The 25,085-nt window shown below is 45.0% G+C and overlaps 1 protein-coding gene across 5 annotated transcripts in view; it reads left to right on the forward strand.

Moving 5' to 3' along the window:
* Positions 1 to 2,921: 2,921 nt before the first annotated feature.
* Positions 2,922 to 25,085, forward strand: part of tacc2 (transforming, acidic coiled-coil containing protein 2) — a 41,483-nt gene continuing 19,319 nt past the window's right edge. For 4 of the 5 annotated variants that reach the window (XM_068740945.1, XM_068740947.1, XM_068740948.1 and 1 more), the window contains exons 1-6: positions 2,922 to 2,995; positions 4,319 to 4,421; positions 4,893 to 4,955; positions 8,359 to 8,591; positions 17,542 to 18,126; positions 21,692 to 21,958. In XM_068740945.1, coding sequence (XP_068597046.1) covers positions 4,389 to 4,421; positions 4,893 to 4,955; positions 8,359 to 8,591; positions 17,542 to 18,126; positions 21,692 to 21,958 — 1,181 coding nt within the window. In that variant the 5' untranslated portion in view covers positions 2,922 to 2,995; positions 4,319 to 4,388. The remainder of the gene's footprint in view (positions 2,996 to 4,318; positions 4,422 to 4,892; positions 4,956 to 8,358; positions 8,592 to 17,541; positions 18,127 to 21,691; positions 21,959 to 25,085) is intronic. The other variant, XM_068740946.1, reaches the window with a different exon arrangement.

Genomic DNA, 25,085 nt, shown 5'->3' on the forward strand with positions numbered 1-25,085 from the left:
TGTTGTTTTAGTTTGTTTTTGGAGTGTGTGAACAAAAGATTTACATAAAAGCAGAACTGATGTGCAAGTCTATGCTATAGAATGTAAGAAACACAAATTGGCTAATAAATAATATGTGTAACTAGAAGTTACAGTACAGGCTGGATTGCTAATAAGATAAACACTTTATAAATAGTGTAAGATTTAAGAACCCATTTTATGAAAGTGGACAATTTTAAAGGTTTCTACTTCCAAACCTGAACAGGATAAGTTACAAAAAAATGACCCAAGTTAAGATCGATCTGTGGTTCAGTGTAGGCTTGGAACAATGATCGGTCTGTGTGTGTGTGTTTATATTTTTATATTAAAAAAAACATCTGTAAATGAGGTTGTATTAACCCTTTCATCCAAATCCATGACAAAAGCTGACAGACTTTTTAAGACTGCTCTGACATCTTTCACTTATAATGGCTAATGATTTGGTCTTGTGATAAAATCTGTTGGCTTCCTTTTTCAAAGTTTTTCTACCTTCTTTAGGGACTCCCCTTTATCTATTCTGTCTTCTTCTTTTTTTCATGTCCCAAATGGCTAAAAAATGAAAGTCTTTATACTTGGAGTCTTGATTGTCAAAATATAATTAAGAAAACACCTGTGAGTGCTCCTGTGTTGTGTATATATACTACCACGTTTCTGCACTGGATTTACAAATACTTCACTACCAGAGTGACAGACAAAAGCTTAAAATCTTAGTACTTCTTTACTACTCGATAATTAGGTTAGGTGTTTTTCCACATTCCTTTTCATTGTGGTGAAATCACCATCATCCTTACTATCTCCTTGGTCATTTAAAGGGACAGCCTCCTTTAATGCTGCCTCCCATCTCTTCTCCTCTGCCTGTCTGAGTATTTCTTCCCTCCGAAGCAGTGCCTCAGTCTGCTCCACCCGTGCAGTGATGTGAGGCATAGCTACACATGAGGCTGGAAAGAGGAGCTCCCTCTTTCACGCTCATGGCTAGGTCGGATTCCTTACGCAATGTAGATTTTATATAACAGTGGCTTGAAGGATATGTCACAGGCAATGCAGCGCAGAGAATTCATTGGCCACTGAGGCGCGCACTCATCCAGACACGCAGGCAGGCGTTCATGCACTCACTCCATCTCCAGATCTGTCTACTTAGGCGATGCTGAGCCCGACCCGTAACGATGCAGTTCTGTAGGAAGGTGCTGTGCCAGCCTTGTAGTGCCAGAGTCACTTCACCAGAGGAGGACATGGAATACAAGATGGGGAGCTGCATCGGAATCTCACAGCACCAGGTAAACAGGAGAGGGAGCGTGCCAGCCCCTGTGTAACAGCCGAGAGAATGGATTTCACCGTTAAAGAGCCGAGTCTTCACACTGGCATAGAGAGAGAGAGAGAGAGAGAGAGAAGGTGTACTCTGGTGATGGAGGAGGAGGCGATGCCAGCTGGGAAAAGAGGCTGTTGGATGGGGAGGGGGAGAAAGGGTGCAGTATTAAAGTGAGAGTGATGCTGTTTGTAGAGGAGGAAAATGGAAAACGGTGACAATCCTGAAGCGAGTGAACAGAGCCAAACGGGGCTAAACGGGGCTGAGATTATAGCGAGTCACAAGGTGTGATGGGGAGAAGTTTGCTGCTCTGTCTGACAGAAGCAGCTGATCAGTCGATTGTTTATAATGATTGTAATCGGCTTGTAAATCCCATAGACTTGGTACTCGGCTCAAGATGGCCTTTGATGCTAGCGGGTAAAAACTGTCCCTAATGCAACGTGGCAAGTTTATTCAACCCCGATGCATATCAGGACCATCAGAAAAATATGCTTCTTTGTAATAACCAATGGCATGTACAGTGACGCAGTGGGTAGCGCTGTTGCCTCACAGCAAGGATGTTCTGGGTTCCATTCCTTTCTTCCTCCCACCTCCCCCCCCAAAAAACAAAAAACAAACATGCAATATAGGTGAAGTGGAGGTCTCTCTATGTGTGGCCCCCCCGCAATGAGCTGGAGACCTATCCGGGTGTACCCCGCCTCTCGCCCGCAGCCAGCTGGGACGGGCTCCAGCGACATCCGTTACACACAAGGCGGATAAAGTTATGACGATTGAAGCCTGTCTTCAAGAAAATGGATTTATGGATGGATGGTAATAACCAATGCATAACAGAACAGTTTAAACAGCACATTGCAGTAGATATTACAGCCCCCCCCCCCCCATATATTTAACATAAAATGCTGCTTCATCGACTTCTGCTGTCTTCGGATAAGTCAGTCCTTAGTGTCTCTGGCAATCTGTAGATCCCATTTTGTTGCTCTGACCTCCTTTATTTCCAAACACCAGCTTCTGGCAGTGTTCTTGAGGAATCGTTACTCAAAGGCTCCAGTTCTGGATCACTACCTTCTGCAAAAACCCACCCGAGATTTCCTACGAGATTCAAGTCAGGCAACTGTGACTCCAGAAAGGCCCCTGACTTCTTCTGAAAACCCAGCCATGGTGGATTTAAAGGTTCTGTTTGGGATCAATGTTCTTTTGGAATGCCCAATGATGCCCAAGCCTCATCTCCGACTTCCACGCAGACTGTGAGACGTTCTCTTCTGAGATTTCCTGACGCTTGATGGACTCCATCTCACCCGACGCTGCAGGCTTCCAGCGTCTGATGAAGCGAAGCTGCCCCAGAGCAGCGTAGAGCATCATCTCAGTGAGGCTCAGGAGGAATATCACAGACTAGCGCTTCAGGCTGCCAGGCTGAGCTCCTCCACACCACTGCCACCCTGTAGAAGACATGACTCACCCGGCTCCAGGTCAGTCAGCTCCCCTCCCTCCCCCCAGGATTCACCCTCTCCTCCCACTCCACGTGCAACATAAAAATAGCATCAGAGGGGGCCAAGGCTCCTCAGAAGAGAGGACAGAAACAAACCCTGGCCTTGAGTCCGACAGTAAACATGAATTGTGCTGGTCCGTCTGTTAAAAGATAAATACCGTGTGTGGACACACCTCCTGTTTGCAGTGGTGAGTAGTTTACACGATGCAGCTGTGGTGCAGATGTTTGGTTTCTTGGGGCAGATGATAGAACTTTAGATGGTGGAGGAACGTGATTGTATAATCTTGAATTGAGATTTGTCTGTGAGTGTTTTGTCTTTGTTAGCATTTCACTTAATGTGGCAGGACGATCACCGGCTTTTTCTTGCGTCTTACCTTTTTGAAATGTATTCGTTAACTAAGAAATGCTGCATTTTCTCACATTGAAAATGAGTCAATGAGTGTGGATAATGTGTTTAGTTTGGAGGTTGGGTCACGTGAAGGGCAGGAGACAGTCGTTTGATTGGCTATTTGAGGATGACGTAATGCAAAACGAAAGCGGTTTGAAAGGTTGCACAGTGTGATTGAGGTGGCCGGCGATGAGGCGAGGCGACACCTGGCATCGGTCTAATTGTAAGATTTAAAGTGCTCACGCACACATCCACAGTGTGGGGGGGGGGGGCTGAAATTACACCCCATTCACAGAAATAGCAAAGCAGTCACGGCGGAAGAGTTGCCACGCCACAGATGAGAGAATTAAGATCTAAGAGACGTATTATTACTTAATTAAACATTAATTTCCCCCATGGGAGTGTCCTGAGAAATATTTAGGAAAAAGTTAATTATGTAACGTGTATTCACATGCACATTACCCCCCCCCCCGCCACACACACACACACACATATTTGTTTGGAAATCATGCACGCACAAATTGTCGCGCACAAGTCAAACAGAGGAGGACAGGGCAGAACTCTATTTATAAAGTCTTACATATTCAGGTCAGTGTGTTCTGACTATGCACAGGGCAATCATACAGTCCCTGGAGCCACATGAGGAATGCACAAACAACCTTCCCACGCCATGACTCTTCACTGGCCCGCTGTAACTCATACAGCAAAAGAAAGACTCCTGTTTGGGGAAGAAAGAGACTGTTTGATTAAGATAAAAGTTCCTAAACGTTTCTTTAAATCCTTCAAAAAATACAAAATAAAAAAGCTGTTGATGCTCCATAACATCAGCCCTATATTCCACGTCTCAACAGCGCCAGAAGGAGATAATTCCACCGGTTTCATGTAATTTGGAGATTATATATATTACGCTGCTCATACCATTAAAAATAATCCCTAAATTAATATAGAGGATGCCGTCGCAGATATCAGCAGAGGTAAAGCCTGCATTTTGGTCCTGGAGGGGCCCAGTCCCTGCTAGTCTAATCTCACGCCAGAGGCTAATCCCGTGGGGTATGACTGTGTGACTACTGAGGGGACCACAGTCCCCCGGGGGCAGCGTATGCTGACGGTCCTTCTCTCTCAGTGTCTTTCAGACAGCTGATGTGAGAGGGGCTGTTGGGCTGCACAGGCGTAGCCCTGCAGTTGGATGAGCCATGGGGAACGAGAGCAGCACAGCCCAAGTGTTGGTAAGGGCCAGCTCGCCGCCACCGGACAGCTGGCATTTGTTATTCGCTTTAACGCTTCGATGTGCACTAACAGGCCGTCTAAAAATGGATTCCGATGACATGCCTTCATGCGTTCAAGCTTGCTTTCAGTCAGGTGTTTTAGCGCATCGGTTACGGAGAGACAGCTGCAGGAGGTTTTCATTTCACACATCTGTCTGCTTGCATGTTAGCGGCAATCCACAAAAGTCATTTGTGTAGTTCATGCATCATACAAGAACTCTAGGACTTGTTACACACACACACCTAAACACACACTCACACACACACACACACACACACACACACACACTCAGGGTTATCTTAACAGGAAGGGGGCGTTCTAATCTTTGCTTTAAAGACCAATCAGAATTTCTTTCCACTGCTGGAATACACTATTAGAGAAAACCTTCCTCTGTAAGCTACGCCCTCAAATTATTCCATTCCCTGTTACAGCCAGAAGAGCGCGCTCAAGAAAATGTTGAGCTGCTTCAGCCTCAAGAAACTGACCCCCTACAGGTACGAAGCGTGTGAGTCATGTGTTCTAATCCCAACACCTGACTGTTCTCCAGTTTTACGGGCGATCAGTGGACCTTTGCTCGCTTCTCTTCCTTTTTTCCTGGTTTGCTGAAGCGTATATTCTGAGTGTCATTGTCACGTCATTCCACGAAAAGCTCATCAAGTTAACTTGTGACGGAATTACCTTTGTAGTTGCTGAACAGCTAAATGTGCCGAGTTTGTCTGGGACTTGTGAGCATGCTGGTGATACTGTGATACTTAAAAACAGAAAGGGCATTTTTAAGTAGCCTTAAGTGGCGGGGTACACCTCGGACGCGTCGCCAGTGCATCACGGGCCACATAGAGACAGACAACCACTCACACACGCTACGGACAATTTGGAGCAATAATCACCTAAACTGCATGTTTTTGGAGGAAACCGGAGAAAACCCACACTGACACACGGAGAACATGCAAACTCCACACAGGCAGGATTTGAACCTGGGACCTTCTTGCTGTGAGGTGACAGTGCTAACCAGTACGCCACTGTGCCACCCTAAAAGTTGTGTTTAAAAAACTGATTTTCTTTTAATATTTTGATGGTTTGACAAGAAGATATTCTTGATGTTCCAAAATTCAACAGGAGCAGAGTGTAGAGAACGGTTGCTGTGATGTCCTTTTGTGCCTCAGCATGCAGAGAGGTTAAACTGGGGTACAGCAGCATGCTATAGGTTGTCTGTTCCAGTCCATGTGTGCAACCAAAGCTTCTTGAAGTGTAACCTGATTCCTCTCTCTGGGGGTCACTATAAGCCCGACCTTTGGCCTAATTCCCAACATTCACCTGCAGAGGCACTGTCAGTCAGTCCAGATGAGGAGGCAGGGGGAGGAGGAAGAAAGAAGAGGGAAACGGAGATGGAGGAGCTGAATGGGGAAAAGAGAGGGGCGGAGCATTCTCAGCACTTCCCAGTGGGCATCCCATCGAGCCAGTCAGCAGCGACCAGTATTGTTTGTGAGTGTAGTGTTTCTGGGTTGAGGAGGCGCATGGAAATTTAACAGGGGAGCGCCAGCAGTCGGAGACAGGAGTCTTTGGAAAGGAGGCGGAGGAGGAGGAACTTAGCTGAGTCAGTATAAGAGAGGAGGGAGTGTCAGCAGCAGCATGTGTTGCAGCATGTTTCTATTTCCTGCCCCTTCAAAACAGAAGCTGCCTTTGCAAGTGAGCAAGGCAGCAGGGGACCATTGAACTGTGGAGTCACCTTCGGCAAAGAGGAGCAAGCTGCTCGGTAAGTGCTGAAGGAATCCGGATTCAAGTTGTCGATGTATAAAGTTGCAGATGTGCCGTGTGACAGTCTGCAGGACGAGGGAGGCTGTTTCTGGAAGACGCTCCTGTTCCCGGCTTCCTGTGAAGAACTAAACTGGCATGTTTTATTAACAGCGGATATCACGTTCTGAGCAGTATGTCGTTTTCTGTTTAATTAATTGCAGACAGACCACATTCTGTTTTTGTTTTTTTTGGGGGGGGGGGTCGAGTCCTGTGCCTTCATGTCCCTTCCTGCAGCAATAATAAGACCTGTAAAACACAGACGTGCCTCTAGCTGCTGTTTGTTCTTCTTCCCTGTGCTAATCTAATCGGTGGAGGTGTTTGTCTATTTCCTCTGTGACATTAGTCCTGATGACAAAGTGAGAGAGTTCTTGCTGCAAACAGGAAACCCAAATCGCTTTATGATGCAGACGTCCGATGACGGGACCGTGTTTATGTCAAAGTCTGGCTCTTCAGGATTTTACCGAGGGAGAAACAGCAGGAGGGACACAAACGCTTTATCTCTGGTGTTCTTTCATGTTTTGGAACCGGATGCGTTGCCAGGTTTCTTTTGAGAACAATCATAGCAGGAGTATTCTAATGAATGCATTTCTAAATATCCTCATGACGCCCGAGCTCTGCATGCACACACATTGCAGTGAGTTAAAATGTTCAACAGCATTTGTATATTCATGCTCATGAGAAAAAGATGTGTCACACTAAGGGATGCTACTTTGTCATGATGATACAGGTGAGGTTCAGTGATTCAGAGCCCCCCCCCCCATGCACTCACAGCTCTACTTATACAGCCGTCTTCAGCAAATGCTGCCAGAAACACCAAAATAGAACTTAGTACACAGAGCTCTGGCAAGGCATCAATTAAAATGGTATGAGCTGGCGGCTTGTCCAGGGTGTGACCCCGCCTCTCGCCTGTTTGACTGCTGGGATAGGCTCGACCTGGTATCGGACAAATCGGTTCAGAAGATGAATGAACACATGAATGGATCTGGCTCTGGAATGGACTTTATTGTCCTTTTACCTGATCCTGAAAGTCCCCTCCGCCTGTGTGCAGCCATTCTGTACTAATGTTCATGTCTAGAAATCGAACAAGTTCCTTCCTGAATCTCAGCAATGGGAGGCATTAGTCATGTCATCTGTACTTACATGTAATAACACACATCCTTAATCTCTAAAAACAGGATCCGCCTGCAAGTATCATCTTATGCTCACATGGCCCAGACAAATTGAATGCTCAAGGTGTGGTCATAAATCCTTATGTGCTTATATGAGTCTGCAAGTGCTCATTTGTTTTCCTGCTGCTGCACGCCTTAGTTTAAGTACAAGTATGAAGTGGGGGGTGCTCTGCATAGGACATAGGACAGCCTATGTGGGAGATATCCAGTTGTATGGTTGTTCCACAGTTGAGTGTTGTATGTTTTTAGCATTGCATGCTGCAACCGGATGCCACAGTTAGCTGTTGTGTTGTTTGACAAAATGGAAAAGCAACCAAGGTCAAGTACTTTACGTGTTTCATGAGATTTGAGGAGAGATTAAATCACATTTTCAATGCAAATCTTCTCCGTTTTTTTCAGGATCAAGCGAAATCGAGATTGAAAATATTAGACAATAGACAATAATTAAACCGCAGGGCTGTGTGCTTCCTACAGTCAGTCCTGGAGGCCTGGTTTGCCTTTTATAATTACTCACTGGTTGACATTCTTTTCTTTCTAGGTGTTTTCAAGGTGTAATAACCAAGTAGTTCATTTAATAACTTTGTCTTGCTTTCAGAATAATGGATTCTATAATGCATAAGGATTGGGTGCACATTCTACGCTATAATGCAGGGAACCATCTTTAATTCTCAGTCATAAAGCCTATTATTATTATTATTATTATATCAGAATAAGATTTTTAAGTAGCTCTTAAGTGTAGCACTTGCACAAGATGTTTCACTGGAAGAATACTTGTAATACTTTACTCATCAGATTAAGTCATGGGTGATGTTATTTGTTTATGATGTTTGAACTGGACATTGAAGCTTAGTGAGTTGCTGTTCAGGTACTCCCTCTATGACACACGGAGACACACAGTGCGTTCTGTTGATGAGGATGTTTAAATACCCTACAGGCTGAGCGTTCAACCCAGAGGGACGACAGAGCGCCGCAGACTCAAGCCTCGAGCTGCCAGCAGAGTCTGCTGTCCCAACCAGTTCTACCAGACGTCCCGGTCGTTGCCGGAGTGGAAGAGAGCAGAGGTGCAGCCGGACACCCGGACGACGGAGACGAGCTTGAGTTCCCTCACGACCTGCTGCCCAGTCTGGACTTCAGTAGTGAGCTTAACATCTGGGAGTCCTCTCTGGGGTAAGTTGAGGGGCATGAACACACACACATACACACACACACACACACACACACACACACACACACCTACCGACGCAATTATGCAGGTAAAACCGACATGATACCACAGAAAGAAGAAATACGAGTTCTTTATTTGGAGACTGTAAAAGTTGTGAGTCATTTTAATACCTCCAGTTTAGTTACAATATCTACAGCTTGAAAAAACAGTGCGTAGCAGAACTACAAAGGTGTAGTTCTAGTCTCTGTCAGCTTTGGGGTTTTTCTTTTCCAGATTTTACTGCAGTTTGAACAGTTTTGGCTATTTTATATGATTTCTCTATGTGTGGTTTCACATTGGTTGATGATCTTATGCCTCCATCAAACCCACCCAGACAGTGTCCTAATAAATTTAATTAACCATTCGTTGACCGCTTACTCTCAATAATAGTATTTTGTTTGCATTTCGGCTGTTCAGAACTTGGTTCTTTGGTTGGTTGTTTCGTCAAGAAAACAAAATCTGCAAAATCTTCTAATCCACCATCAGAGGACCCTTCAACCCAGCCAACCTTCTAACCCTTCCACCGTGGCCATGTTTATAAAAGCTTTGCTTATACACGGTTAAATATCAAGCTGACATGGTTAAGCAGAACTTTAAAATGAGGTTATAGTGAAGTCAAATTAACATTTATTAACATATTATTCAGATTATTATGTTACAGATAATACACAAAATCTTTCCACAGGTTTGGAATTTACATTTCTTATTTATAATGAATCAATCAATCAATTTATGATAACACCCAGCATGCTGGGTGTTATCATAAACACACTGACAACAGGATTTACATTTTTAACAAGACAATAAGTGTATCATGCTTAATGTTTATATTCCCAATATTATTATATAAAGATAAAAACGACCTTCACTAGAAGATCCAGAATCATCATCAAAGAACAACATTTTTATGAAATTACTGAGTAATATTCTGATATTAATTTGTGTTGATTTATGGATGTTTATGAACACATTTCTGTGACTGTTTTTTTCAGTGAAGCAGAAAGCTAATTTGATATTGATTTGTTGCGTCGGTGAAATGTGAATGTGTGTGTACGTTGTGTGTGTGTGTGTGTGTCCTAACAGAACTGAGACTAGCTCAGGTGAGAGGAGAAGGGAGCAGGTGAACCACATGGCAGACAGTCCGCCTCTGGTGCTTCTAGATTCAAGGTACCACTTGGGTTTAGCATGATGGAGATAGTGAGGTGGCTGCTGTGGGAGTGGGTTGATGAAGAGTGAAACTAAGGAGCATGGAGTGGAACAAAAATGAGAGGATGGCTAAATGTCTAACTTCTAACTCGGTTGTGATGGTTGTCCCTGTTTTTTTTTGTGCTTGTGTGAATTGTTTACAGACCGTGTTACACGCTGAGGCTGATTTCACTTTGTCAGCGGCTATATGTGTTTTGACAGCCTAAATCATTGCAACAGTATAATTGTTTAGAGCTAAACCAAATAAGGGTAACATTGGAATATAGGAAAATAGTTGTGAATTACTCAGTACTAGTATTGATGATGATGCTTTATACTGCAAGCACAGATTTCAGATGATAGTCCAGCCTCCAGCAAATGTAACTAGATTACTCTATACAGGTGGTCCTCAATTAACGACAACTTGACTTACGACAGGTTACATACGTATCTATAAAATATATCAATATTTTATAGATACGTATGCATGTACAGTATAAATGGCCTTTACGTATGCAAATCTAAAAAAAATGTCATTCATCGATTCACTTAAATGTCCGTTTTATCCCCTTTCCGGGTCACGGCTGCTCTGGAGCCTATTCTAGCTTTCCTATGGCCGAGAGGCGGGATATAAACTGTGATATTCATATTGCTGGTATGTGATGCAAACTTTAAACGCAACACAAATACAACGTGCAGTTCAACACATCAATAAAACATCATTTGAAATTATTTGAACCAAACTGCATTTTAGCTTTAAGCTTTTCTTGCAGGCAGAAAAATAGTAGTTACACAACACATTCGTGCGTATGAAGATACCTGGATACTAGTTAATCGCTGGTGTAACTCGTCGGTGAATGTACGTTTCATAATAGGAGCCCTGAGCCGAGTTGTGTGCTCTTGATAGAGTGAAGTGTGTGTGAGCATGGGCTTCTGTTCTGCCAATAGCAAGGCTCTGTGGCATCGTGGAATGGCCAGCTGCCTGCTTTTCAGTCCACACTCTTATCTCTGTCACTCTATCTTCATCTCAGGCCTCATGACAGTGACCCAGTCCTCACAAATACCCAGCAGTCACCTTGTCCCCCTACCACACCTTACCGGGATAGCCGACCCATGACCCCTCCCACATCCTTGCTCCTAGACCAGGAGCTCCAAGAGGCCTTCCAAGAATGTGAAGAGCAAATGGCCTCACTGGAAATACCCAATTTCACGGGGCCCCCAAGTACCACGCCTGAGAAACATGTAGGGAAGAAAACTGGCGAAGGGAGGGTTAAAAAGTCAGATGAGTCATTGCCACTGCCGCCAATCACAGTCCAGCCAGAACATAGCAACGGGGGCCATGGAAACAAGAGTACACATGGATACAGTGAGGCAGCAAACAGTCAGAAATATGCATTTGTGTTTAGTTTCAGGAATTACATACTGGGTACTGGGAGCAGCACTCGGGCAGTAGAGGTGGAGAGTGAAATAAAAGTAAAGCAAAACCCAGATAAATGTACAGGTCCAGAAAACAGGATGGAGACACGCCTTCAAGCACAGACAGAAAGAGCAAAAGATTCCTTTAAAGAAACCAAAACAGATGTTGCATTCACTGAGCAGAGGGCTCATATGAGAGACGAATACATTGGTTGCAATGTGGCCAATGGCACATCAGACAAGATAGAAGACACAGGGGCAATAACAGAGATTGTAGACAAAGAGAGCGAAAATCACAGTGATGAGGTCAGTGTTAATGTTAGTATTGAACCTGGAAATAAGGATCATTCAGTTTGGGAACCAGTTGAATGTAATAATCGTCATGTAAAGGATGCAGAGATGCAGTCAGAGACACAGAGCGCATTGATGACGCACACTCATGATGACCAGGAGTCCAAAATAGACAACCTGACAAATGACAAAGAAGCTGAGCCTGGAGAAATGGCAGAGATTGAAGAAAGGAGGAAAGAAATGCAAAAGGAAAGGTTGGAATACAACACAGAGACTGAACAGAAAGGAGAGACAGCGGTGCAGCCTGTCAATGACATAAAAGCAAGAGATTTACTGACAAACGCCCAATCACTGGCCCCGGCAGACACTCTGACTGTGGTTTGTGGTGATTACTCTGGTAATGGGTTTGGCTACAAGCAACAGCTGAGTCCTGGGGGGAAGCGCACCTCCAGCCCACTGCTATCATTCTCTTATAACAGTCAGCACCATCGTACTGACTCAGAATGCCCATGTGCAGTCGCCCAGGGCTTTTCACTGGGACCTGATCATTCAGACGTCCTTAACCATTTAGCCATCCCAAACGACACGAATCTCTGGTCACGTGAAAGTCCACAGCAGGGGCGACATGCCACTGTGGCTGTCATCAACAGCCGAATGAAACCACCTGCATGTGTCAATCCATCTGCCTCTACTGAGAAGAGATCACACGCACGGACACAGGATGCTGTAGTTACCACAGAAGCAGTGATACTTTCACAGGCGGATCAGAGCCCACTCTCTATCAGCCAGGTTTGTGTGGGAGAGAGTGGGGTGGAGAGTGCGCTCGGAGAGCCTTTGCTAGTGGCTGCTGCGTTGCCACTGACAACACCCACGATGCCAGAAGTGTTAGAAAGCGAGCAAGAGGGAGAAAGCGTAAGGCATCATTCACCGGATGGAGCAGCAAATGCAGAAAGTGAGAAAGCAGTAAAAGAGAAAGGTTTGGTAGGAACAGAAGAGTCTCCCAGCGCCGCGTACAGAGAGGCAGAAGGACTCCTGGACAGCCTTCCTCATCTCACATTAATTTGTTCACAGGGAATTTGCACACTCACGTCATCAGCCGAAGAGGGACTGGCTGTATTTGAGAAAAGCTACAGCAGCAAAATGCCGCACAACTCGGCGGAGACCGACGGAAACGGACCGGGAGAGACGATCATTTGCAACGCAGACACAGGAAGCTCACTATCCGAAGAGGGAGTCAGAGAAAAGGAGCCACCGTGCTTAGACGCCTCTATCAATAACGCTCCCCTTGGGCTAATCACTGGTTCTGATTGTCACCATCACGGTGCTCCGGGATTGGAGGGAGCAGGAGAGGGAGGAGAAGGATGGCTGGGGGGAGAACAGAAAGGAGGGCTGGCCAGAGAGGACAGTTCGTTCAGCCAGCCGGAAGGCTCTGCTAATGGGCCGTCGTCATCCGAGACAGATACGTGCCCTCCCACCGAAGTTGCAGAGTCACAGCTGAAGCCACAGAGCAGTAGTGAGCTTATCCCCTCCATCATTGAGAGCATCTGCACTGAAACGGACTGTGTCTCTCATCCCTACAAGGAGCAGCATGGCACAGCAATTCCTACTCCCCTGACTCATCCTGAACCGAGCTCCAGCAATACACGTGGAGGGGTAAGGGCTAATCTCAACTTGAATTCCATTTCAGCGGAAGCACTGGCTTTGAGACTCGGTGACGAGTCAGTCATCTCGGAGACAGTAAAAAGCTACGACAAAGTGTTCCTGCCATTAATCTCACCTGAGCCTTTGACTACTTCACAACAACAACTCCCTGTCCTGCAACAAGACAGCGACAATCAACAGGTCCAGCCCGAAAGCAGCGCTACAGCAGCCAGGACAGAACAAAATTCATCTGAGCTCCAAGTCCAAGGCCAGATCCAAAGCAGTAAAGGTAGGCCTGCTATGTCTGACGTGGGTGTGTGCGTGTATGCCAGCAAAGGACGCAATAACAGAGTTCACTTTGCGTCCAATGTGAAACAAGAAGACGGTTCCCCTATGGACCTCCAGATAATGTCGGCCCCAGCTACGGACTACGCCTCTTTGCCTCGGCTCACTGTGCATGAGAGTTTGCGCCATCCTGTTGTTGAAGCCAGTTATAACTTTCCAGATTGCCTCAAATCAGAAATCTCCACAAAGGATGTTCCTACAAAGGATGACAACATTAACACGGGTCGGTCACGCAAAGAAAACTTAACGTCATTAACTGGCGTCTGCTCTAAACGGCCTCAACCTCCTAGCAGTGAAGAGTGTTTTGTCGTTTCACAAGCAGCAAGAAATGCAATCGCTGAGGCAGATTATCTGACAGAGGAGACGGGCACTGTAAATCTGTGCTTAACGAAGGAGAAGGCGCCTCAGGAGTTGCCTGCGACTGTCACGCTTGGATCAGTTGCCAAAGATTCAGTGAAGAGTACAATCTGCTCCACCGATTTAACAAAGGATGAATTGCCTTCCGAGTTGACATTCTCCGACCGGTCATTTCCTGCTATTGAGCAATGTGCCAGTGAACCTACTTTTGTGCTACTGCCTCCTGCCCCAATGTTAAGTCACTTGGAGTTCAGCACAAACCGTGACATCTCTCCTCCGGGACAGACAGATAAGCACAGTGCAAATAGTGAGAGCGCTGAAGTCTTTGGAGACGTGCACGGCAAGAGGGGCACGTCTTCAGCACGGAATTTCAATCGCTCTGAAATCAGTCTTAAGGCGGATGAAACTTGTCAGAAACTGGAGAAAATAAATAATTCGATGGAGTCTCTCAATGCACTTAAGAATGACATAATTAATAATGTCGGTATCCCAGAGGAAAATCTGTTTCCTGAAACCCAGCCTCTTCGTGCAGGGAGTATCCTGGCAAAGGGTGGAGCTTGTAATGTAATTTCTGAAATGCACACCGAGCCAGACACTATCGGCGTTACACCTGCTATTTGTGAAGCATCCAGGAGAGACGGCCTGAATAATGTCAGCTTTCTAGTCAACTCTGATCCACCTACAAACGGGCTTAATAATGAAATCAAACAACACGGAGCACACGAGACACAAAAACTAGGAGATCAAATCGCCGTCCGGTTTGAAGAGAAAAATGAACAAGTGGAGGATTCAACAATGGCTTATCAGAAGGAAATAGCTGACAGCAGCAAGACGCAGACAAGAATGACTGGCACAAGACCGCAAAAAGGTCATGGGTCAGAGAAAGATGCCGAAGAGGAAATTGGAACCGTGCAGCCATGGCATAAACATCAAGTAGACAATGCTGAATTACTAATTAGGGATATGAAGGAGGAAGGAAAGAATATGAGCGGCATTCCATTTGAAAACCAGAGAGAGCAATCTTCCGTGTTTTCTGAAAAACCTGCCGGGCCATCTGAGAGCCCGATGATTGGTTCTGGTGGTGAATCTCGGTTGCACCAGACGACCGCACCACCTGTTGTTGAGCAAAGATTGTGCCCAGCTTCGACAGCAACGATGGGATGTGGCTCGTACGGAGCCGAGGCTCCAGATTTTAGTGCAGCTCTCTGCCAATCCCAATCCCACTCAGTCCCAAACTGTTCCGCTCAGCGACAGCAGCAGGGCCAAGGATCCAGAGTTCCCTCTGGTGAATTGTCAGATCAATGCCTAGAGGGAGCAAAAAAGACTAACAGACAGGTCAAACGGGAAGAATCAGGACTTCCTGGAGTGAAAGCGGCAGCGGAAGAAAAGGATGGTGCTGCTGTGAGTTTGTGTCGCTCAGGAAGCAGCGGCGATGAACAACTGATAGGTCTAGAGGAAGACGGAGGACAGTGGGCACAAACGGCACCTGATGTGTCCTCTCACCCCGTCGGTGATTTAAATGAGCATGTCTCTGTTGACTTAACCACAGAAGCAGCTGGAACTCAGGGAGGTGAGACGAGTCGGGAAGTGGATAAAAGTAAAAGCCCCGGGTCAGGGGTCGTTGGGGCGTCTGCTGTTTTAATGCCAGACACTGGGTGTCTGAACAATTCAACAGGTGAAGAAGAGCAAAAAGGCATTCTGTCAGCTGCCTTTCAAGACCAAGAGGGGAAACCTGAGAGCTCAGAGAACACTGCTGCATCTGTTGAGTCGGCATCACGCGAGCATGAGATTTCACCTTTCCAAATATTTGCGCCATCAGAGGTCAGCACAGATAGTCGCGACATTCCTACAAACGACTTTCCAAGAGCAAAGCAGCCCGAAGAGCTTCACGAAAAGAGATCCGACACTCCAGAGCATGTTGGCCCACCTGAGACTGTGGAAACGAATTCTAGTGCTGATGTTCCTGTGAAAAGCACATCACAGACTCCCATACTAGGTCCTGATGTAGCCGAGATCACAAAAGAAGAGAATGCCACGTCGAGCAAAGAGCAGGTTAGCAGCCGACGGAAGGGACACCATGAGACGAACGATGAAGCAAGAGGGGGTTGGAATCAGACTGCCAGTGTCGTTCCAGTCCTCTGTGAAAGTGGGATCTCACACAGCACCAGCAATACTGAGGTGAACATCAGGTACTCTGAGGAAACAGAAAATAAAAGTCGCACAGCAGATAACGTGACCCCTGATGCTACCGGAGCCCCGGCTCTTGTTGCGTCGTATTGTGAAGAACATTTTTCATTGACTCCTCCTGCGGCCCCGAACCAGTTGGAGACACTTGACGATCAGCTGTCATTGCTAAAGCGCGAAGATGATATTGCGGTTAACCCCCTCGTTGCTGCCTCCAAGTTAGAGAAACTGGAAAACGCTGCCGTCAGCGTGTCTCTTGTTGAACAAAGGTCTGTGAATACAGAGTCCGCCGATCTGTCACAGAGTCCGGCACCTGGACCGGCAGCCCCCGGACCAGATACGCACTGGATCAAGGCTCGAACAGAAGCCGCGTCTCAGCATAATCAAGAGAAGGAAATAGAGACCTTAAGGTAAACACCAGAGCCTGTGTGTGTGTTTGAATTTATCATGCGACAAAAAATGCCTTTAGAACATTAGAGTTGTTGTTCGTGTAGCAATCAACCAATATTGGCTTCCAATGGCCAATGCATTTTAAAAGAAGGCCAATGTATAATATTGATGACATATTGTGTAATATTGCTGTCTGCAGTGATCTATTGTTTTAGAAGGGGATTTTTTAATACAGTATATAATACTGAAAAAGCATTGAGTCAATAAATCAGTGCTATCAATATCAGATCATGAAGCATGATATTTTTTGGAAAGTGCATATTCCATAATTCTACCTGTTAGAGAACAAAACATCCCCCCCGCCCCCCATTAGCCTTTCTAAGCGCAGCAATGGTCAATGCCAGCTATCTCAAAATACCCGATATCGGCACAATTATTTTCTTTTTAAAGTTTGGTTGAGGTTCAACAAATGACTCCATGGGTTTTAAAGGTCGGCGGACGTCACCTTGAGATCCCCGTAATGTTTACCTGCATTCAAATCAGTTCAACTACCTCACAGATAGAATGAGAAAATATTGTCTGCATAGGTTTGGAGGCTCCATCCTCAATGGTTATAACCAGGACAAAATAATTATGAATATGTGAATTTCTTCATGTATAATAAGTTCATGGTTTTGTAAAATCTGTGTTCTCAGTGTATTATTCATAGCTGCTTTTCATCTTAGCATTCTGGTGACATCATGTTCGGGACGTGTGTAGTGGGGATGTGACAGAGGGCAGGGTCACGATGAATATGAATGAGGAGGTAAACACAGAGCCACACTTTGTACGGACCGGAGCTGGAGTCAGATGACTGCTGCCTGTTGAGGTTTAATGGTGGTAATACAATACATTACAGTCAAAGGATGACATCAGTTCTTTGAACACAAAGCAACGACACCACGAACACACACACGCTCACACACACGCTCACACTTGCAGTGACAGAAGTGGCCTCACTCAAACGCAACCATTTGTCATTTGTCAGTCACTCTTTGTGAATGTGCTGTAAACTAAACAACCGATCCCCCCCAACCCCCCTCTGCTGTTACATTGTTTTTCCAGACCCCTCCCATCTCTGGAGTCTCCTCCACCAGGGCTTCTCACTCCGACTGAGGAGGTAGCTGCTCTTCCGAGACAGGAGGAGATCCTGCCAGGGGTGCAAGCAGCAGGGAATACTTCTGAGCTCCAAGCTCCGTATCTTGTGACAAATCAGTCGGATCTCCCCGATCCTTTCAAAACAACAGCAGCTCAGCAAACAGTCGAAGATCCAGAACCAAAAGAGAAAACAGCCGAGTGCCGAGAACCAAAGCAGAGCACGAGAGCGGAACTCCCAGAGGGAACAAATGGAGTAGAACCAATAAAGCAAGAAGAGCGTCTTCCAGAAGAGATTCCAGAACCGAAGAACGCAGAACCTTCTTCAGAAATAGTGGAGGTGGCAGCTGAGTCCATAGAATCACAGAAAAGGGAAAAACCAGAGCCAACAAAGACGATAACAGAGCCCTTAGAACCAGAAAATAACCTTTTAAGCAAGCTGCCAGTGGAGAAATCTGTGGAAAGCCCACGTAAGGCGCAATTTAAGGAGACAGCTGAAGAAACCGTGGCGAGAGGAGCGGTCCAGGATCCAGCCGGGGAGCTGCAGGACAGTGGGTGAGTGTCTCATTAGCTCACAATCAGTTAAAATAAGCATTTTAACAGTCTGAACGTTAGTCTTTTTACGTTTTACGTTATCACAGTGATCCTCGTTCTGAATGAATTGCAACTTCTCTTTGTCCCAGCATCACATGGCACCAGTGAACTGTTCTATTTGAGTCTGAATAAAAGAAAACAGATTATTAAATGCAATCTGACTTTAATTGAACTATTATAACCTCTTATCATTAAGAACAACAGGTTTAGGAGGGGCTGGCAGCTTTGTGGCTGACATGTTTCCAGTAGGAGTCCAAACTGCAGAATCCTTCTATGACCTTTTGGACGTGGCAGATTGACTAAAATCAGAACATTTCCAATGCAACAATGCATCTGATACCTTTTCAGTTTTTTTTGTTGCAGTTGCCTTGTAGTTGGAGAATCTCCTGTACTTTCCAGCTCAGGGGCTCTGCCTGTCAGACATTTAAAATGGATTTCCATGTGCCGAGACGCCCCCCCCCCCCCCCCCGGTGTCTCTGCTTTGCTTCGGCACATTGAAGGAGTCTGGTTGATTGTAACTCTCTGAAACTCCATATATCCTTTGTGCGTCGAACGTATTTGGGACAATTGATCTAAATTGCTGCTGCTGATTTCATCGCTCGGCCCTCAATTTTCTCACCTCCCTCTCTCTAATGTGCCGCTCTCCCTTGAGTCCTCTTCTGCCATGTGTTGCACGCCCAGAAGCCACCCCAACATGCCAGAGCAGCATTTGCTGTCTGTCTGTCACAACACTTCTCCCATCACTGGTGTTGGAGTTGCAAAGGTTTGTTCGAGAGAGGAGGTGTGACAGTGCTATTTGCAATATAGTCTTCATCAATGGATAATGTTTCGCTTGTATATTTGTGGCAGGGACACAAAAAAATGGCTTCATGGTCAATAATATGTGTGTGTGTGTGTGTGCATGCATGTGTTTCCCTCCGCCCCTCAGAGGCTGTCATTTGTCGGTCCTGTTCAGGCTGTGGTGTTTCGTGAACCGAAGCCTGCAGTGGGAGGAATTTGGGCAGGCACTCCAGCCTCATTTAAGTCATGTGCACAGACCAGACAGAGTGGAACAAATGCCAGAGCTCAGAGGAACACACGAGCTTAAGCCGCTGCATGAATGTGTTTGACAGACAGGCGGAAAATGTACATTTATTGTGTCTGGAGTGTGGCAGCAGAAGTCATGCCTTACTGAAGTTGGATCTGAAGTTGTGTGATGGACTGCTCCATTGCTGCAATCATTTGGGTGAGTTGAGAGGAGGTGGCTGCTGTATTTTCGTTCTTGTGCATGTTTGCAGTCGGTTCTGGTGTTCAACTCCCTCCAGGTGGATGCAGCAGATGGTCACTAGGTAACGGGGGGGGGGGAGTAATTACGCCCTGCCTCTGCCTCTGCTGACCTCACCAGATGGGAGGGGTAATTGGGAAAACAGAAGGAAAGAAGGCAGAAAAGAGAGAAATTTGGGAAATGCTGTGCTGGACTTGAAATAAAGCGTGTTGTCTCCTCCTGCTTTGATTCAGAGGCTAACAGAGGGGTAGCGATATGTGAGACGTTTGACCGATTTGCTATATGGATTTAAAAAAATTGAAGTGAAATACTACTTTTAAAAGCCTTTTAATTAAAATAGCTTTACTCTTTTAAACTAGTGAGCCTTTTGCTTGCCATGTTGGATATTTCTCATCTGTGTTGTCGGAGTAAAAAAAAAAAAAAGACTAGCCCACATAGTACTGTAAATAGCGTGGTTGCCATGGCTGTTGTAGATCCTTATGACTCCTGTGGCATACCTGAACCAGATAATCTCATGTCTTTCATTCATTCAGTCAGCCTAGAATGTCCGTAATCATTATGCCATCTGTAGTGAAAGAGAGATGGTGGATTAGCTACGAAGTGTGTGTGCTTGCAATAAATGCAGAGTGTCGTTGAATAGGCGGTTTAAGTGTGTTGATCCAGTATGAGCTGCTGGTTGCAGAACAGAAATGGTCCTCCCATCATCAGAGCAGAAGGAAACTAATACTAGTCTCTGTAAATTCAGATGGTTCTGTTTCCTAGTCTCTGTTTATCATTAAACACCCTCCCTGGACTTTGTCTCTCACGAGAAACTGTTTCCTGTAGATTATACTCCCGGTAAATGTGTGCGTGCGGCTTCAACACACCATGGCCAAAGATACAATTCTCTTCCTTGTAGTTATGAAAATGAAGTGCAGAGAAACAGGTCGGACTGTGGAACGAAGTCATTTCTGTGTATCTCTGGGCTGGCCTTGTGTCATGGATTCTGAATTTTTAGAAGCTAAGTTTATGATGTGCTCTTGAGTGCAATGCCCTACCCACTGTTGAAAAAGCAACAATAGAAAACCACAAAGGACCGCCTCTAGGATAGAGCGGCTACGCTGAAGAGCGTGCGCACGCCCACCCTGACGTGCTTCATTCATCCCATTATTTCTGCCATGCCTCTGTTTGCTCATGCCTATCATATCTTGAAAAAGAGCCAACTTGGTAATCTCCAGTTGTTATTGGCTCAGCCAACCTTAGCTCCACATAAAAGCCGCTGGACCATTCATTCGCTGCAAGTGATGCACACAGTAGACTTTTATTTTCCATCGTTTATTTATTCAGGCAGCAGTGTCTCTTAATTTTTCTCAGACTATGTTGTGACTCGCTAGTTTCTATTTCCAGATAGCATGTGCCAAGAAGAGATGCTGACATATGTACAGCTTTGGCCGGCTGCTATGAAGTCACAGACTGAGGATTTGCAATTAGAGAAATAGGACCAACAAAAATTTAAGCAATGAAATTCTAGATGCTGTCTCTTTGTGCAGTCAGCCTGAATTAAGAAAAAAAACATGTGTTACATTTAAAATGTTACTTGTTACACTACAACCTTCAGAAAAGCGCATGCCCTAAACAAACGTTATTAGGTTCTGGCTTTAATGAGATAGAGAACAGCAGAACCCCATTTCATTGTAAAGTTGGGTGGAAGAGATGCTCGGAGAAGTGTTGGCTTGATGTTTGAAAAAAAAAAAGTGCTTTAGGTGCTGCAGCTACTGTAAAGGCCTACTATGAAGAGGCTGTTGGGGTATTTTTAGAGCTCAACAGGAGGCAAGCCCCAAGTGGGGAACAGCTGCATGGGCGTCCATTGCATTGCCTGTCAGATTAGAGAGCCTACCACTCCTGATAAGACGGGCATGGATCAGGGCTAAATCCCACTCCACCAGGTGGCCAGTGATGACAGAGCCAGGCGCCTTCAGACATGCTTCACTGGAGAAGCCAAGCAGAACAGGCACAAGAATCATGGCTTGTCATGTAAAGGCGTGGATTAGAGGAGGTTCAAGTTTATGCCATTTAAACAATGAAGCATTCTTAGGATGGTCGGAGTGAGCTTTTTATTTTTCAAGTCACTCCTAGGTTTAGGTGACGGCACAGAGCAGAATGTGCCGTCTTTCTCTGCATGGCGGTAAGTCTCTCGTGTGTCCACAGAGGGGTCTCTGTATGGCACTGTTTGGTGTCCTCCTTTTGGTCTGTTGATGTTTTGTGTTCCCTACCTCCCTGCAGGAGCTCTTATGCTGAGCAGACAGAGCAAGGTGACCGTGCCCCTTGCTCTCCCCCACCTCCTACTTCTGAACACCACGTCTTGCCTGTCCTCCCTCCTCACCTCCACCACACCACCGAGTTCCCAACTCCTCCTCCCACACCCCCAGAGAGGCACGCGCCAGCATCGCTTCCTGCTCCACCTGCATCTCCAAATCTTCCTTCCCCTCCTTCAACCCCCGTCTCCCAGTGTAAGGACCCAGCTTCTGCAACATGTCACCCCCCACTCAGGTAACCCAACCCAACGTCATTTGACAGGGAATTTCATTAAAAAGTACAAACAATTTTTAAAGTTATAAATGTAATGAAAATATCTGCCAGGTTTTTATTTTTATTTTGGTACTTCAATGCACCTTCAATCAAAATTACTCAAACCTCACGGTATGTTTAATTACAAAAATGTTAATTATCAGCTGTTTACAATTAAAAAAACACGCATAGTTTAAATTGCTCAATCCAGCAGACATAAGTAATGTTTTTACTGGCATTAACCTCTAGTAGATGCCTTTTACCTGCTTCTGGTTGCAGTAATTTCCCCGACTGTGTTGTCTTCACCTGTCCCAGCATGTTTGTCTCACTTTTTTTGTGTGGAGTAAATGAACAAGACGTAAGTCGCTAATTAGTGAGTTTTAGTGGCTACTAGGGGATTCTGCGACCCTTGACCTGAATCGAGCTAGACATCTCCATGTTTGCATTCTTTTTTCTATGCTATGCTAAGCTAAGATAGCCAGATGCAAACTCATTGTTGCCATAGAGCGGTGAGCTTGCTATTGCCTTTCTCATAAAAACTACCGACATATTATTTCGGTTGATATTTAATTGTTTCCGAAAGGAAATGACGCAGCTCATTGAGTCATCACATTATTATTAATGTATTACACCAAACAGTCCAACCACCTCATGAAAATACACATGAACTCACAGGAGACATGATTTACTAAAGAGCGTCGTGGTCATGGAAATCTTTTAAAGGTTAATAATGAAGATCATTTCCACAGACAGGTTGTGTGGATTTAATAGACCCTGACTCCACTTCCACAAAATATGTTTTGAAGGTTTTGTTTATTTCTTCTATGCATCCTTCTCAATATGTTGCCGACCCAATATGTAAGCAAAATAAATGGTTTTTAGTAAAGACAATAATTATAATGATGACTAATAACAGATGTCAGAACGCCATTACTTTAGTCAGGTTCACCCGACCTTTGTTAAGGGGAAACAAAGGAGTGCTCATTTACACCCACTATGCACTGCTGTGGATTTTACTAAATTCTGCACGTCCCTCACAAGAGGCAATGAAATGCTAGCTCATGCTCACACGCCAACAAGTCTACAATTAACACAAGTCCACGTTGTGACTGATTCTTGTCGTTTCAGCTATGCGTGATTTTCACAGCAGTGATGCTGTAAATATTATGAAGCTGCTGTTTAACACTAAAGTTCTTCTGCTCCCTTTCATGGCCTACAAGTTAACAGATTTAATAGCATTTATAAGAAGGAATGACTCAGCCTCTTTCATAGTGCACTGCTGTCTGCGTCCAGAGGGGGGTGTTGTCCTTTCACAGACTCTAGCGGCGTCTGCTCTCTGCTGTCTGAATGACGCAGGCATGAAAGTAACACAGGACAGAGTGGGACAGAGCAGCGCTCCTCTTCATCATTAAGAACCACATGAAAATATATTGTTGACTGTGCGGAAAAGCTTGCGTGGTATTATATTATTCATAATATATGAAATGACTTTGAGCTCAGTGGTGCACCAACGCAATAACATCTAATATCCTGAATGAATAAGGACGATAATATTTCTTTCCACTGTTCTTGCAGACTCACGTTACTATTGTGCAACCATACTTTTGACATTTGATTGAAGAAATATATAAGACTGTCTGTGCTATAGCAATAAAAACATGATGTATCAATCCCTGCAGGGACAAAGCAACATCCTCAGCCTACATCAGCATGCCAAATTGTTCGTTATTTTAAACTATTTATTTATATATTTTCTGTGCTTTTTCTTTAAGGGTTCATTGAGGGGTGCATGAGTGGCAATAGTAGGCTACACTCTGATGGGAGGGGAAATACGACAAGACATAAGACTGATGGATAAAAGTGTTTTTCTGATCGGCTTATAAGCCCATTTCAATTTTTACCCACTCTCTTTACCTCTGTCCTCAAGAGCGTTGGCAAAATTAGAAGGAACTATAGCTGCCAGAACTAACTGCTCTGGTTACCTCACTGATTGCTTTGACATGTAATAATAAAATGAAAAGTATTGCAAGTCAATCTTAAAATATATTGTGAAAAGATTGCAGAGAAAGAGATTAAAGATGGGAGTGTTGAAGACACAGCCTGAGGAAACTGGTTTATGGGAGCGTTCTCTTGTCGTATGATGAGAGCCACGGCTCTCCTCCTGCCTGCTGCCTGTGTTCATTATCTTTACAATGCATTTCTCTTGCATTATTCAGGGTTGATGAACTACACAGTCAGAGTCTATCTATCATTTGTTTTGTTTTCACAGTTTTTAATTTTTATATATTGTGATTAAATGGTATAACTTCAAAAACATTTAATCAGGTCAGTCTGAAGTCTCACTTATCTTTTCTGACATTTACACTTTAAAAGCCATGCCATAGACATGAAGAGGTTGTATTTTTTTCTACTGCCACTTTCCTAATTAAGATTTAGATTTTTACAGCTCCTCTCCCTTTGCTTCAGTCCCCACACACATGAAAACACTCTCCATTGTCCACAGTGGAAGCAGGCGTCATTCCATTCAGGCCCTCTCGCAGGCTACATTGTAGGATTGTCGTGACCCTGATTTCTCCTGAGCGTCGTTATGAATCTTTCAGAAAAAGAAAGCTTCTGGTGGCTGAGTGTATTTAATTTTTAATCACATTTCTTTTTTTCAAGCCCAGAGTTCAATCTGCAGTGCATGGCCAGACCCTCACATTCAGGAGAGGCTCTTTATGTGACTCATTTAATAGATTAGAACCTGATCCTTCACACAAACATGCTTTGCTGTCCTACATACATCTTTTTTGCTGGTATGAAAGTAGAAATCAATACTTTCTCTTCAGCGGGGGTCTCTGCTGGGATTGGTGAGTGGGCAGTGTTTTTACTTGTCCCCTCAGGCCACGGAGCATCGACCAACAGGCTCACACCAGACTATAGTTGCATCAATATTCTTGTTGATTAAAAAAAAAACATCTCTGGATTTATATCAAAACCGTTCCCTTCTCAACTGTGGTGTCAGGTTGAATGTTGTCTTTTCCATGCTGGTGCGACACTGGAAGACGCCATAAAGAGAGGTTGTGCGGTTTAAAGCGCTGCAGGCTGAAGTTGCTGTTGCAGAGAGCCC

This window comes from Brachionichthys hirsutus, chromosome 7 (assembly GCF_040956055.1).
Source record: "Brachionichthys hirsutus isolate HB-005 chromosome 7, CSIRO-AGI_Bhir_v1, whole genome shotgun sequence".
Lineage (NCBI taxonomy): Eukaryota > Metazoa > Chordata > Actinopteri > Lophiiformes > Brachionichthyidae > Brachionichthys > Brachionichthys hirsutus.